Consider the following 16,307-nt stretch of genomic DNA (forward strand, 5'->3'; position numbering starts at 1 on the left):
CTTTTTTTCTTTATTAGTCTTGCTAGCGGTCTATCAATTTTGTTGATCCTCTCAAAAAACCAGCTCCTGGATTCATTGATTTTTTGAAGGGTTTTTTGTGTCTCTATTTCCTTCAGTTCTGCTCTGATTTTAGTTATTTCTTGCCTTCTGCTAGCTTTTGAATGTGTTTGCTCTTGCTTTTCTAGTTCTTTTAATTGTGATGTTAGGGTGTCAATTTTGGATCTTTCCTGCTTTCTCTTGTGGGCATTTAGTGCTATAAATTTCCCTCTACACGCTGCTTTGAATGCGTCCCAGAGATTCTGGTATGTTGTGTCTTTGTTCTCGTTGGTTTCAAAGAACATCTTTATTTCTGCCTTCATTTCGTTGTGTACCCAGTAGTCATTCAGGAGCAGGTTGTTCAGTTTCCATGTAGTTGAGCGGCTTTGAGTGAGATTTTTAATCCTGAGTTCTAGTTTGATTGCACTGTGGTCTGAGAGATAGTTTGTTATAATTTCTGTTCTTTTACATTTGCTGAGGAGAGCTTTACTTCCAACTATGTGGTCAATTTTATAATAGGTGTGGTGTGGTGCTGAAAAAAATGTATATTCTGTTGATTTGGGGTGGAGAGTTCTGTAGATGTCTATTAGGTCCGCTTGGTGCAGAGCTGAGTTCAATTCCTGGGTATCCTTGTTGACTTTCTGTCTCGTTGATCTGTCTAATGTTGACAGTGGGGTGTTAAAGTCTCCCATTATTAATGTGTGGGAGTCTAAGTCTCTTTGTAGGTCACTCAGGACTTGCTTTATGAATCTGGGTGCTCCTGTATTGGGTGCATATATATTTAGGATAGTTAGCTCCTCTTGTTGAATTGATCCCTTTACCATTATGTAATGGCCTTCTTTGTCTCTTTTGATCTTTGTTGGTTTAAAGTCTGTTTTATCAGAGACTATATTGCAACCCCTGCCTTTTTTTGTTTTCCATTTGCTTGGTAGATCTTCCTCCATCCTTTTATTTTGAGCCTATGTGTGTCTCTGCACGTGAGATGGGTTTCCTGAATACAACACACCAATGGGTCTTGACTCTTTATCCAATTTGCCAGTCTGTGTGTTTTAATTGGAGCATTTAGTCCATTTACATTTAAAGTTAATATTGTTATGTGTGAATTTGATCCTGTCATTATGATGTTAGCTGGTGATTTTGCTCATTAGTTGATGCAGTTTCTTCCTAGTCTCGATGGTCTTTACATTTTGCCATGATTTTGCAGCGGCTGGTACCGGTTGTTCCTTTCCATATTTAGCGCTTCCTTCAGGAGCTCTTTTAGGGCAGGCCTGGTGGTGACAAAATCTCTCAGCATTTGCTTGTCTGTAAAGTATTTTATTTCTCCTTCACTTATGAAGCTTAGTTTGGCTGGATATGAAATTCTGGGTTGAAAATTCTTTTCTTTAAGAATGTTGAATATTGGCCCCCACTCTCTTCTGGGTTGTAGGGTTTCTGCCGAGAGATCCGCTGTTAGTCTGATGGGCTTCCCTTTGAGGGTAACCCGACCTTTCTCTCTGGCTGCCCTTAACATTTTTTCCTTCATTTCACCTTTGGTGAATCTGACAATTATGTGTCTTGGAGTTGCTCTTCTCAAGGAGTATCTTTGTGGCGTTCTCTGTATTTCCTGAATCTGAACGTTGGCCTGCCTTGCTAGATTGGGGAAGTTCTCCTGGATAATATCCTGCAGAGTGTTTTCCAACTTGGTTCCATTCTCCGCATCACTTTCAGGTACACCAGTCAGACGTAGATTTGGTCTTTTCACATAGTCCCATATTTCTTGGAGGCTTTGCTCATTTCTTTTTATTCTTTTTTCTCTAAACTTCCCTTCTCGCTTCATTTCATTCATTTCATCTTCCATTGCTGATACCCTTTCTTCCAGTTGATCGCATCGGCTCCTGAGGCTTCTGCATTCTTCACGTAGTTCTCGAGCCTTGGTTTTCAGGTCCATCAGCTCCTTTAAGCACTTCTCTGTATTGGTTATTCTAGTTATACATTCTTCTAAATTTTTTTCAAAGTTTTCAACTTCTTTGCCTTTGGTTTGAATGTCCTCCTGTAGCTCAGAGTAATTTGATCGTCTGAAGCCTTCTTCTCTCAGCTCGTCAAAATCATTCTCCATCCAGCTTTGTTCCGTTGCTGGTGAGGAACTGCGTTCCTTTGGAGGAGGAGAGGTGCTCTGCGTTTTAGAGTTTCCAGTTTTTCTGTTCTGTTTTTTCCCCATCTTTGTGGTTTTATCTACTTTTGGTCTTTGATGATGGTGATGTACAGATGGGTTTTCGGTGTGGATGTCCTTTCTGTTTGTTAGTTTTCCTTCTAACAGACAGGACCCTCAGCTGCAGGTCTGTTGGAATACCCTGCCGTGTGAGGTGTCAGTGTGCCCCTGCTGAGGGGTGCCTCCCAGTTAGGCTGCTCGGGGGTCAGGGGTCAGGGACCCACTTGAGGAGGCAGTCTGCCCGTTCTCAGATCTCCAGCTGCTTGCTGGGAGAACCACTGCTCTCTTCAAAGCTGTCAGACAGGGACATTTAAGTCTGCAGAGGTTACTGTTGTCTTTTTGTTTGTCTGTGCCCTGCCCCCAGAGGTGGAGCCTACAGAGGCAGGCAGGCCTCCTTGAGCTGTGGTGGGCTCCACCCAGTTCGAGCTTCCGGCTGCTTTCTTTACCTAAGCAAGCCTGGGCAATGGCGGGCGCCCCTCCCCCAGCCTCGCTGCCGCCTTGCAGTTTGATCTCAGACTGCTGTGCTAGCAATCAGCGAGATTCCGTGGGCGTAGGACCCTCTGAGCCAGGTGTGGGATATAGTCTCTTGTTGCGCAGTTTTTTAAGCCAGTCTGAAAAGCGCAATATTCGGGTGGGAGTGACCCGATTTTCCAGGTGCATCCGTCACCCCTTTCTTTGACTTGGAAAGGGAACTCCCTGACCCCTTGCGCTTCCCAGGTGAGGCAATGCCTCGCCCTGCTTCGGCTCGCGCACGGTGCGCGCACCCACTGGCTTGCGCCCACTGTCTGGCACTCCCTAGTGAGATGAACCCGGTACCTCAGATGGAAATGCAGAAATCACCCGTCTTCTGCGTCGCTCACGCTGGGAGCTGTAGACCGGAGCTATTCCTATATCCCTAAAACTTTTTTAGGCTGGATAATATTCCATTGTGTGTATATACTTCATCTTGCTTGTCCATCATTGGACACTTAGGTTGCTTTCATCTTTAGCTGTTATGAATAATGTTGCTGTGAACATTGGTGTACAAATAGTGTTTTAAGTTCCTGCTTTCACTACTTTTGGATGTATGCCCGTAAGAGGAATTGCTGGATCATATGGTGATTCTATCTTTAATATATTTGAGAAATCTCTATACAGTTTTCCATACCAGCTGCAAAGCAGTTCCAGTTTCTCCACGTGATCACCCACACTTTACCTTTTTCTCTTGGTTTGATCATAGCCATTCTAGTGGCAGTGTAGTGGTAATTTGTGGTTTTGATTTGCATATCCCTAATGATTGGTGATATTGAACATCTTTCCATGTGCTTATTGGATTTATTTATTTATTTATTTATTTATTTATTTATTTATTTATTTATTTAGGTTTTTTTTTGAAATAGGGTCTCACTCTGTCACCCAGACTGGAGTGCAGTAGCATGATCACAGCACACTGCAGCCTGACCTGAGCTCAAGTGATTCTTCTGCCTGTACCTCCCAAGTAGTCCAGCGCATACCCCCATGCCTGGCTATGTAAATTTTTTATAGAGACAGAGTCTCACTATATTGCTCATGCAGATCTTGAACGCCTACTTAAGCAGTTCTATTGCCTTGGCCTTCCAAAGTCCTGGGATTACAGTTGTGAACCACTGTGCCCAGCTCTTATTGGTCATTTGTGTATATTCGTTGGATCAATGTTTATTCAAGTCCTTTGTCCATTTTTTTTTTTTTTTTTTTTTTTTTGAGATGGAGTTTCAGTCTGCCGCCCAGACTGGAGTGCCATGGCACCATCTTGGCTTGCTGCAACCTCCAATCCATCTCCTGGGTACAAGCAATTCTTCTGCCTCAGCCTCCAGAGTAGCTGGGATTACAGGCAACCGCCCCCACGTCCAGCTGATTTTTGTGTTTTTAATAGAGACAGGGTTTCGTCATTTTGGCCAGGCTGATCTTGAACTCCTGACCTCGGGTGATCCACCCACTTCAGTCTCCCAAAGTGCTGGGGTTATAGGCATGAGCCATTGTGCTCGGCCCTTTGTCCATTTTCTAATCAGGTTTTTTGTTGTTGCTGAGTTGTAGGAGTTCCTTACATTAATATATTCTAGCTTTCAGTCCCTTATCAGATGCTCATTGATTTTTAAGAGTGAATTGTAGATAAACTAGTATAGATCACCTCTTAAGATGGATTAATTTTGGGAAGATTGCTGTCTTTCTGTATGCTATCTACATAATAATTTTTTATTTTGTTGTTAGGCTTTTGGAATATTTTCTTTTTGGATTTACTCACAGTGTGTATGCTTTACTGTGCCTTATTTTTTCTTTTTTCCCTCCTGGGTGCTGAGTAATACTTAGCCCTATTCTACTTTTATTTCTTACTCTTCCTCACATTAATTGAAATGTAACTCTTCCCTAACTACCCTCACGACTGTCGCTTCTGCAGTCCATTCCCTGGGTGCTTCCTGTATACACACACTTTCATAGGAAATAAAAATGGCCTCAGTTTTTATTTTTCCTGTTTTCGGCTATGTATTATTATTCTCTGTGTGTAATTTTATCATCTGAAGTTAATGCTTATCTGTCTGAGAAAATCTGTTATGTCGGATTACTGCTGTTAGTACTCATTTTCCCAGTGAACCAATTTCTGTCTTCACTGATAACTTTAGTACCTGATTCTAACCATCTCTAACTTGAATTTTTTTTTTTATCACAAAGCCTCATTCTATTTCTGAAATTTTGAACAAGACCCTTTCTCCCCTCTGTAGTCACTGCATGCATCCTTTCCTTTTAGTTTTAATTTAATTGCTACTTAATACTTAGTTACTAGTAATTTTTTTCACTTACACATTGGGATTGTTTTTTTAAAGGTACTCAAATATGACAGTCTATATTATTGTTTCTCTATACACATTTATTTACTACCAAAAATTGAAAAAAATAGCGCATCGAAATTTCCTTTTACTGCAATTCAAATTTTTGAAAACCAGAAAATCTGATTTATTATGCTCTAGCCAAACTACCCAGTGTTTTCTTTACATTCTTTCCCCACAAGTTACTTTACTTCTGATTCTTTCTTTTGAGACAGTCTGTCACCCAGACTGGAGTGCAGTGGCATAATCTCAGCTCACTGCAACCCCCGCCTCCAGGATTTAAGGTATTCTTATGCCTCAGCCTCCTGAGTAGGTGGTACTACAGGCACGTGCCACCATGCCCAGCTAATTTTTGTATTTTTAATTGAGAGCCAGGGTTTCACCATTTTGGCCAGGCTGGTCTCAAACTCTGGGCCTCAAGTGATCCTCCTGCCTTAGCCTCCCACAGTGTGGTGGGATTACAGGCATGAGCCACTGTGCCCGGCCTTACTTCCAATTCTTGATGATGGATTTCATTTCACTAACAAGGTTGTTTTTAATTATTAAATAGTTTTAAATTCTTTGAGCATAAAAGTTTGTTCTACCTACTCTCCTGCCCTCACACTATCTTTTGGAGTTTTAGTGAGACTATTAGGTTAAAAAGTATTAGCATTTTCATGCCTTTGCTACATGTTGCCAAAATCGTTTCCAACAGAGTTGTATGAAATCACGAGCTGTGCTTGGGTTTTTTGCAAATTGGTGTTTTTTGGTTTTGGTTTTTTTTTTTTTTTTTTTTTTTTGAGATGGAGTCTCTCTCTTGTTGCCCAGACTGGGGTGCAAAGGCACGATCTTGGCTCACTGCAACCTCCGCCTCCTGGGTTCAAGCAGTTTTCCTGCCTCAGCCTCCCAAGTAGCTGGGATTACAGGCGCCCACATCCACGCCCGGCTAATTTTTGTATTTTTTAATAGAGACAGGGTTTCACCATGTTCCTGGCTGGTCTTGAACTCCTGAACTCAAGTGATCCACCTGCCTCGGCCTCCTAAAGTGCTGGGATTACAGGCGTGAGCCACCATGCGTGCCGTATTTTTATTTTTTCATTATGCTAATTTAGGAGATAAAAATTGTTTTTACTATGTGGATGATTTCATTGACTACTGGTCTCCTTTTCTGTTCTTTTGTGAATTGTCTTTACACATTTATCCCTGAGGTTCTGAAGTTTTTCTAAACATTTATAATAGCTTTCTACACATTGAAAATACTAATCACTTAGCATCCATTGTAGAAATTTTTCTCATTAGGTTTGCCCCTTTGTTATGGATGTTATGACACAAGTTTTGCAAACCTGAAGTTTCATAGTTTTGTGTAATCAAATCTGTAGTCTTATATAGAATTTTGGTCAATTTTAATAAAGCAATTCTTTCCTGTCAATTTTGATAAATAATAAGTTTGGGCTTGAAGTTGTATGGTTTCTCAGTTTTTGTATCTTTCCTCTTTCTGTTTAATTCATGTAGAATCATTTTAGTTATGGGGTGGCAGTTACTTTGTTTTTCTTTTTTTTCTTGAGACGGAGTCTCACTCTGTCACCCAGGCTGGAGTGCAGTGGCACGATCTCGGCTCTGCAACCTCTGCCTCCCGGGTTCAAGTGATTCTTCTGCCTCAGTCTCCTGAGTAGCTGGGATTACAGGCTCATGCCACCATGCCCAGCTAATTTTTGTATTTTTAGTAGAGACGGGTTTTCACCATGTTGGTCAGGCTGGCCTTGAATTCCAGACCTTGTGATCCACCCACCTCAGCCTCCCAAAGTGCTGGGATTACAGGCGTGAGCCACTATGCCCGGCCACTTTGTTTTTTAATTATTAATCTTTGGTTTAATGCCATCAATTTGGATATCCTTTCCCTTGCCGAGTGTGTTACAGTGTCTTCCCCTGGCTTACTGTTTAAGTCTTGCATATTATAATAGGCCTTTGGTATTTGCAGATTTGACATTTAAAGCTTCAGCTATTCTCACCTGATTCCAGGGTCTGTGGTAAAGTAATTTGTAGTTTTGCTGAGGCTGAAATGTTACTTGCTTGCTGCCAGGCTTGCAAATAGGAGCTGATCACGTAGCTCAGAGGGAGCCTATCAGACAGGCCAGCACCCACATCTCAACGCAGCTTTGTTTTTCTCTACTTGTCATCGCGTACACAGTAACTCTCGAAGTGATAAAAGCTGTTTCTTTGTGAAATATGGGCCCGAAAAGAAAACCAACTGCTAGTGCTGGTGATGGAAGTGAAGAGAAAATGAAGCGGTCTAAGAGTGATGGTTCTTAGCCAGAAAATAGACGTTTTGGATAAATTAAAGTGGTTTTACAGATTCAGGTAAGTTTGTGGTTGGTTAATGTTGCTACAGTATTGATGTAGTAGTTTTATCTTTTCAGTGGCAGAATTTGTTTACGTAACTATAAATTACTAGTAATGTATTTTTAGGAGCACTGAGGATTTGAAGATGTCACCTAAATGTCAGTTACACTTCACCGAGTTTTATAGGGGAAATTAAACACTGTAGTGGAATTTGGCCAGGTGTGGTGGCTCATGCCTGTAATCCCAGCACTTTGGGAGGCCAAGGTGGATGGATCACCAGAGGTCAGGGGTTCAAGACCAGTCTGGCCAACATGGTGAAACCCCATCTCTACTAAAAATACAAAAATTAGCCAGACGTGGTGGTGGCCACCTGTAATCCCAGCTACTCGGGAGGCTGAGGCAGGAGAATCACTCGAACCCAGGAAGCGGAGGTTTCAGTGAGCCGAGATCGCGCCATTGCACTCCAGCCTGGGCAACAAGAGCTAAACTCCATCTCAAAAAAAAAAAAAAAAAACACTATAGTAGTATTTTAAAACTTTAGGACTTTGAGAAATCATGAACGTCTTAGGGTGTATTATGTATATCAAGAGTTTATTATACTGGGCTACACTATTCCAGTAATATTTCTGTTCATGTAGTACTGTAGCACTTTTCATTTTTTAAAGTCTGTTATAAAACTGATTTTCCCTGGCCTCTAATGTTGGTCTTTTTCTCCCCCAAAATTATGCTTTATCATACCACATGAACAGTAGTACGGTGGTGGTGGTGGTGGTGGTGGTGGTGATGGTGGTGGTGGTGGTGGTTGTTGTCTTGAGACAGAGTTACACTCTTGTTGCCCAGGCTGGAGAGCAATGGCACAGTCTCAGCTCACTGCAACCTCTGCCTCCCGAGTTCAAGTGATTCTCCTGCCTCAGCCTTCCGAGTAGCTGGGGTTACAGGCATGCACCACCATGCCTGGCTAATTGTTTTTGTATTTTTAGTAGAGACGAGGTTTCGCCATACCGGTCAGGCTGGTCTGAAACTCGTGACCTCAGGTGATCCACCTGCCTGGGCCTCCCAAAGTGCTGGGATTACAGGCGGAAGCCACCGCACCTGGCCCAGTACAGTGTTATCAGGTGAAAAATATCTTGATGTTGTTTTTGAGGTTGTGTTACAACTTGAGTAGATACCTTGTGAAATATCTATTTTTTCACATTTGGGAGCTGCCTCTCTCTACATTCAAATGTTATCTGAAGTAGCCTCTAAATGGTTCCATGTATCTTTTTGAACTTCCTTCTTTTAGTAGACATTTTTGAACATCTGTATGAACAAGGATTTATATTAAATGTTGGTACAGAGAGGAGCTACTACAAGTTGAGCATCCCTAATCTGAAGTCTGAAATGCTCCCAAATTCTTCGAGCATCAATATGATGTCACAAGTGAACAGTTTCCACACTTAACACCTTTGCTTTCTGATGAGTCAGTGTACATAAACTTGGTTTAATGCACAAAATTATTTTAGCTTCAGGCTATGTGTACAAGCTTTATGTGAAACAAACGAATTTCATGTTTTGACTTGGATCCCTTCCCAAAAATATCTCATTATGCAAATATTACAAAATCTTTAAAAATCCAAAACATTCCTGGTTCCAAGCATTTCAGATAAGGCATACTTAACCTGTGGTCATTGCTCAAGTAACTCCCAATCAAGGAGAAGAAAAAGATATAAACCAATGATTATCAAAGGTGTGAAACGTTATTACACAGAGAACTCTGGGAGCACAGATGTAGGAGATATTAACTAGGGTGGAATGAAGGAAGGTTTCTAAGCAGAGTTGAGGAATGAATTGATTATCTTCTTTGTTAATCTGAATGGGATCCATTCCTGTTCAGCATGATTTCCCTTGGTTTTGTTCCTAGATTTAGGAATGATGCCCTGTTTTGCCATAAGGAAGAATCTCGTGTGTTTATTAGGAATGGATATTGACTCAAATGCCTTTTTGTAATTTGTTTAAATAAAATGGATTTTTCTTCATTAGCCTGTTAATGTAATAGTTTTGTATTTCTGAAAGAATGTACTTGGTCATGGGCATTTGTTTGTCTTAATGTATTTGTTGCAATTTCTTTGTATTTGGCATTTTTGTACATGTATGGTGTACATGTATGGTGGCCTCTTGTGTCTTTAACTGGCTTGAGAATTGTATCATATTTTCTTTAAGGCAACATCTCTAATACAGTTGGCCCTCTGAATCTGTAAGTTCCACATTTATAAATGCAACCAACTGCAAGTTGAAAATATTAAGGAGGAAAAAATTAACTTAGCTCCAAAAAGCAAAAATTAAATTTGCCACACACTTAATACTATGTTGAATGTATGTGGATGACGTGATGTGCAGGCATTGTATTAGATATTATAAGTAATCTAGAGATGCTTTAAAGTATACGGGAGGATGTGCTTAGGTTATATACACATACTTTGCAATTTTATATCGGGGACTTGAGCATCCTCAGATTTTGTTATCCATTGGGGATTCTAGAACCAGTCCTTCATGATATATGGGGAGGTCCTGGAAACAGTCCTCCACAGATACTGAGGGACGACTATAGTTATTTCCCTGAGCCTGAAGTTTACTTATGGACGTATAAGTGAATGTTTTTAGTACTAGTATACTTTGTGATCATAGTATGTCTGAAAAATGAAACAGTCTGTGCACATTTTAATTCCTTTTTTTTTTTTTTTTTGCAAGTCTGCATCAAACTATACTTGAAAAAAGGCTTATGTATTGTGACTTATTTTCCTCTTTTCCTTTTTGGTAAGAGTACTGTCTTAGGGACTTAATTTTAGTTTAAAATTTTAGTTTAAAAACATTTTTTGATCCTACAGGAGAACCTCTCGTGACCTTCAAAAAGTGACATAGTGCTGTCTGGATATCCTTTACCATAAATACAGTATTTTAGAAAATGGACAATTCTGCTAATTGTTGGTTAAAAAAAAGTTTGAACTGGATTAGAATATATTTACAATGTGATTAATGAGAATTCATAAAACTATTAATTAGAATCTAGGTCCAAATGAAGATGTTTACAGTATTGTTTGCAAAATTCAGAAGATTTTAGTTGTTGATACTAAAGCCAGCAACTAGTTAACCTAAAAGAGCATGAAAAATAAATGTTATGTGTAACGTAAAAGAGATATATCTCATTAGACTTTGTTTCTTTAGCACATTTGATACTGGTTAGTACATCTCTATCAACATCACTAGATAAACTCCTGTAATTTAGAGAAATATATCATAATTCTTTTGCATAACATGACAGTTTTAGAAAATTGTAATTCAAGTGCATACCAATTTGGAAATAGGGCTTGAATATCACACCTTGAGCTAAACGTAGAAGGAAGGGAGGAGCATACCAATTTACAGTGAATGATAGAGCAGCAGCAGAGGGCGGTCTAATGGCTGTGTGTGGGTCTTTTAATTTTAACGATATTGTATCATTTTATAATGCTACTTTTTTTTTTTTTTTTTTTTTTGAGACAGAGTCTCTGTTGCCAGGATGGAGTGCAGTGGTGCGATCTCAGCTCACTGCAACCTCTGCCTCATGGGTTCAAGCGACTCTCCTGCCTCAGCCTCCCGAGTAACCGGAACCACAGGCGAGCGCCACCATGTCGAGCTAATTTTTGTATTTTTAGTAGAGACAGGGTTTCACCATGTTGGCCAGGATGGTCTTGATCTCCTGACCTCGTGATTTGCCTGCCTCAGCCTCCCAGAGTGCTTGGATTACAGGCATGAGCCACCACGCCTGGCCTATAATGCTACTTTCCTAGTGTTAAAATTAGAATCAGGGAAAGTACAGATCCAAAAAATTCTTATGGCAGGGAATGAAAGGTAGGAGCAAATATTGAATCAACTGAACAAATTAAATCTAGGTTAAGGTAATAATGACTACCACAATTAAAGTGTCACAATGTTTTAAAAAATAATATAGCAAGAGGCCTGGTACGGTGGCTCACGCCTATAATCTCAGCACTTTTGGGAGGCACTCCAGCCTGGGAGATAGAGCAAGACTGTGTCTCAGGAAAAAAAAAAAAAAAAAGAAAAAGAAGATAATATAACAATGGTGGTAACGAACTGGGACTAAATTGCCAGTGTGCGCCAATAAAAACTAGTAAAATGGAACAGGACGTGTCGGCAGTGTAGATGGTACTTTTAAGCACACTGGGTTTCCCCCAACTTCATTTTTTAAGACTATCAGTGCATTTCTTTAATTGTAGAGCAATTTTGAAATGCAGTCTTCGCTGGGCTTGGTGGCTTACGCCTGTCATCCCAGCACTTTGGGAGGCCAAGGTGGGCGGATCACCTGAGATCAGGAGTTCGAGACCAGCCTGGCCAACATGGTGAAACCCCATCTCTACTAAAACTACAAAAATTAGCCACGTGTGGTGGTGCATGCCTGTAGTCCCAGCTACTCAGGAGGCTGAGGCAGGAGAATTGCTTGAACCCGGGAGGCGGAGGTTGCAGTGAGCTGAGATCACGCCTCTGCACTCTAGCCTGAGACTCTTGTATCAAAAAAAAAAAAAAGAAGAAGAAGAAGGAAAAGAAATGTAGTCTTAAGTTTATTTAGTATTATAACAAGCTTTTTTAAGATGCAGAAGTTTTTCAATCTGTGATTTCACTTCAAAGGCCCTATATGTAAGCATATATGTAAATAGCTTAGAAGCACAGGTTTGCCAGTATTTAAAGCTATTATCAACTGTGGGTATGCAATCTGTCAAGTTTCTAGGTGTTTTCTTTTTTTTTTCCCCCCTCATTTATTACTTTTAACTGACACATAATAGTTGTGCATACTTATGGGGTACAGTGTGACATTTTGATAGATGTATACAAGCAGGTGTTTTCTATATTATGAAAACATTTGGAGAAAAATGATTGACTTATTGTAGTCCTTTTCTTTCAGCTGCTTTTCTAACCCAAACTGTATGTCTTGATGACACTACAGTAAAGTTTGAAATATGGGATACAGCTGGTCAAGAACGATACCATAGCCTAGCACCAATGTACTACAGAGGAGCACAAGCAGCCATAGTTGTATATGATATCACAAATGAGGTAAGTATGGATGCATTCCACAGTGAAACTAATTTGAGTACCCACTTTTGGTGTTCAGAATTTTGATTAAATGTTTTGGAAAATCTTTTTTTGATAGTCAATCATGACCTTTCTGCCGAAGCTTTTGTGAATTAGAAAATCTGGTTTTAAAAAAAATGAAAATGTCTCATAATACAATAGTCCTAATAATTTCTTTCCCACAGTCACTTTGGACAGTCTTTTAAAGCCTTGTATCACAAAGATGCTTCCTAACCATTTTTTGAGCCTATGCCCAATGGCTATTTCTTTGTTTAACAGGAGTCCTTTGCAAGAGCAAAAAATTGGGTTAAAGAACTTCAGAGGCAAGCAAGTCCTAACATTGTAATAGCTTTATCAGGAAACAAGGCCGACCTAGCAAATAAAAGAGCAGTAGATTTCCAGGTATGTTAAGTTTAACTCTCATTTGAAAGCCACTTTTTTCCTGTATGTTTTCTTTCATGTCAACACTTGAATTAGTTATAATGTTAAAACCATGCAAGTAATAGAAAATACTGATTTTTAAAACAAATATGAAGTACTACATATAATAAAATGGTTCTGATAAACCTAAATTTTTAAATAGATTATTGTAATATATAAACTGACCCAAAGATTTTGTAGACTTAAACAATAAAGGCCGGGTTCAGTGGCTCACGCCTGTAATCCCAGCACTTTGGGAGGCCGAGGTGGGTGGATCACCTGAGGTTGGGAGTTCAAGACCAACCTGACCAACTTGGAGAAACCATGTCTCTACTAAAAATACAAAATTAGCTGGACATGGTAGTGCATGCCTGTAATCCCAGCTACTTGGGAGGCTGAGGCAGTAGAATCACTTGAACCCAGGAGGCGGAGGTTGTGGTGAGCCAAGATCACACCATTGCACTCCAGCCTGGGCAACAAGAGCAAAACTCCGTCTCAAAATAAAAAAGAAAAACAGTAAATGTAGTCATTGTTCACAGTGCAGAAAGTGATTGTATCCTGCCCTAATTCCTCCATCCCACACATACTTTATGTCCTAACCCTCTTCTACTCATGTGCAAATATGTATCAGCACATGTGTGTACCCCACATATGTACATACGCAAACACTTATGTGGTTGTTCTTAAAGGGGCATTCAAACATAAAGGTTCTGCCAGTCTGTATCCGGAGTTGGAAAATAATAAGCTAAAAACTAATAATTAAAAAAAATTTTTTTAAGGCTGAGAAAATCCAGTTTTGTGTTACGATTGCTAATTCAGAATGTTTGCTGCTGCAAAATAGAGCAAGTGCAATCACTTAAAAACAAAGCAAGTCCTCTACTTAGACTTTTTTTTTTTTTTAAGATGGAGTCTTGCTCAGTTGCCCAGGCTGGAGTGCAGTGGCGCAATCTCAGGCTCACTGCAAGCTCCACCTCCTGGGCTCACGCCATTCTGCTGCCTCAGCCTCCCAAGTAGCTGGGACTACAGGTGCCCAGTACCACTCCTGGCTAATTTTTTGTATGTTTTCAGTAGAGACAGGGTTTCACTGTGTTAGCCAGGGTGGTTTCGATCTCCTGACCTTGTGATCCACCCACCTCTGCCTCCAAAAGTGCTGGGATTACAGGCGTGAGCCACCACGCCCGGCATACTTAGACCTTTTAAAACTGTGCCTGTTCTCTTGCTCTTTGGCTTCTCTACTAGAAGGGCGGTTGTGGCTGTTCTGTATATATCAGTGATGGAATAGTTTTCTTTTTTGATGACAGTAGATGGAATCCATGTATTCTTGCACTATTAGGTATTAAGTTGGGCATGTTACATTTGTAATTTTATTTAATTCTTAGGACAACGATGTGAGATGTAGTATCATCCATTACTCTTTCCAAAATTGTTGCCTTCCCAGCACAAGAGTGGCAGAGAAAACACTTAAATTACAGTCAGAAGTGGCCCTGTCACATAACAGTTCAGAGGAACCTCAGTTGTTTCTTTGTCCAGTGGGAAAGATCATTGGTTACCCCTCACAACAGCTATGAGGATCAAAAGTAATAATATATGTAAACTGTAAAAGCATGACAAAAATGTAGGGCAGTGATGTAATTTTCAAAGGAATGATTTATGATATATTCAAGATTATAATATTGCTGTAGAAGTCATTGAAAATTAAATATGAGGGTGTCATTTAGTGTTTGAAGCCAGTGTTAGATATTTGGTTTCCCTTTGTCTTCATTGCAGATAGTAAGTGCAAATAAACATTGCCATTGAGATCAAAGAGAGTTTTATTTAGAATAAGATAATTCTCCCCCATCTCTGGAACTCAGTATTTGAAAGCAGATTTAATGTAAGAAAAGATTAATCAGGGTGGGATAATGCAAGAATTTCAGACAAAAAAGGAAATAGTCCATTATAAAATTATCTTGCACAGTGCTCTTACCTCTGTTGTAGCTTATTATATAGTTGTTGATTATAGATGATTATAGGAATCAGATTGTAATAATAAGAAAGTCTCCTTTTCTATAACAAGTTTAAAGCAGGTGTAGTGTATTTCCAAGAGATATATCTCATATATCTCATTTTTTGTTCTGTAAACAGGAAGCACAGTCCTATGCAGATGACAATAGTTTATTATTCATGGAGACATCCGCTAAAACATCAATGAATGTAAATGAAATATTCATGGCAATAGGTAAGATTAATATCTTTTTAAATGATCAATATAAGCAAAACAGTGTGAAGCATATTTGGTTTGACTGTCTCTTTTTTAAAAAATTTTTGGGGGTGGGTTTGTGTGTATGTTTATGTGTGTGTGTGTGTGAGAGAGAGAGATTATACCACTTTTCTAAGTCCCTTCCACAAAACAATATTTTGTTGGTAATATTGTTAACTTTGAAAGATGATTACCTATTAGGTTGTAATACTGTCAGTTTAGGCAGCTTCTTCCAGGTGAGTTAAGCCTTAACCTTAACCTAATAGTTCAGACAGACAGATTTTGCAAAGGTTTCGCTGGGAAATTTGGATAAATATGTTTTTTTTATTAGATTATACTTTTTAAAAATCAAATTATTGGTAAATATAACTCAGAAGAACATGACACATAAGTATACAGATTGACAAATTATTTTAATGTAAACATTATAAGGACGATGATTTCAAAGCATAGAGGCGTAAGGAGAAAAGAGGAAAACAAAACAACATCCATACTTTGTATTACCTCAGATGGTCATTTGATCTTAGACAATGTTCTTGCTGTTGCTTTAAGGTACTTTTTTTTTTTTTGAGACAGAGTCTTGCTCTGTCGCCCAGGCTGGAGTGCAATGGTACAATCTCAGCTCACTGCAACCTCCACTTCCCGGATTCAAGCGGTTCTCCTGCTTCTGCCTCCTGAATTGCTGGGATTACAGGTGCACACCACCACACCCAGCTAATTTTTGTATTTATAGTAGAGACAGGGTTTCACCATGTTGGTCAGGCTGGTCTCGAACTCCTGATCTCGTGATCCGCCCACCTCGGCCTCCCAAAGTGCTGGGATTACAGGCGTCAGCCACTGCACCCAGCCTAAGGTACTTTTTTTTTTTTTTTTTTTTTGAAATGGAGTCTTGCTCTGTCACCCAGGTTGGAGTGCAGTGGGACGATCTCGGCTCACTGCAAGCTCCGCCTCCTGGGTTCACGCCATTCTCCTGCCTCAGCCTCTCCTGTAGCTGGGACTACAGGCACCCACCGCCACGCCCGGCTAATTTTTTTTGTATTTTTAGTAGAGACGGGGTTTCATCATGTTAGCCAGGATGGTCTCAATCTCCTGACCTTGTGATCCGCCCACGTCAGCCTCCCAAAGTGCTGGGATTACAGGCGCGAGCCACTGCCCCTGG

At 40.0% G+C, this 16,307-nt stretch overlaps 1 protein-coding gene across 1 annotated transcript in view; it reads left to right on the forward strand.

Annotated features, from left to right (window-relative positions):
* The window catches only part of RAB5A (RAB5A, member RAS oncogene family), a 44,744-nt gene that overhangs the window by 22,807 nt on the left and 5,630 nt on the right, over positions 1-16,307 (forward strand). Inside the window, exons 3-5 of the mRNA XM_031009326.3 lie at positions 12,320-12,471; positions 12,769-12,891; positions 15,034-15,127. Coding sequence (XP_030865186.1) covers positions 12,320-12,471; positions 12,769-12,891; positions 15,034-15,127 — 369 coding nt within the window. The remainder of the gene's footprint in view (positions 1-12,319; positions 12,472-12,768; positions 12,892-15,033; positions 15,128-16,307) is intronic.

This window comes from Gorilla gorilla, chromosome 2 (assembly GCF_029281585.2).
Source record: "Gorilla gorilla gorilla isolate KB3781 chromosome 2, NHGRI_mGorGor1-v2.1_pri, whole genome shotgun sequence".
NCBI classification, from domain to species: domain Eukaryota; kingdom Metazoa; phylum Chordata; class Mammalia; order Primates; family Hominidae; genus Gorilla; species Gorilla gorilla.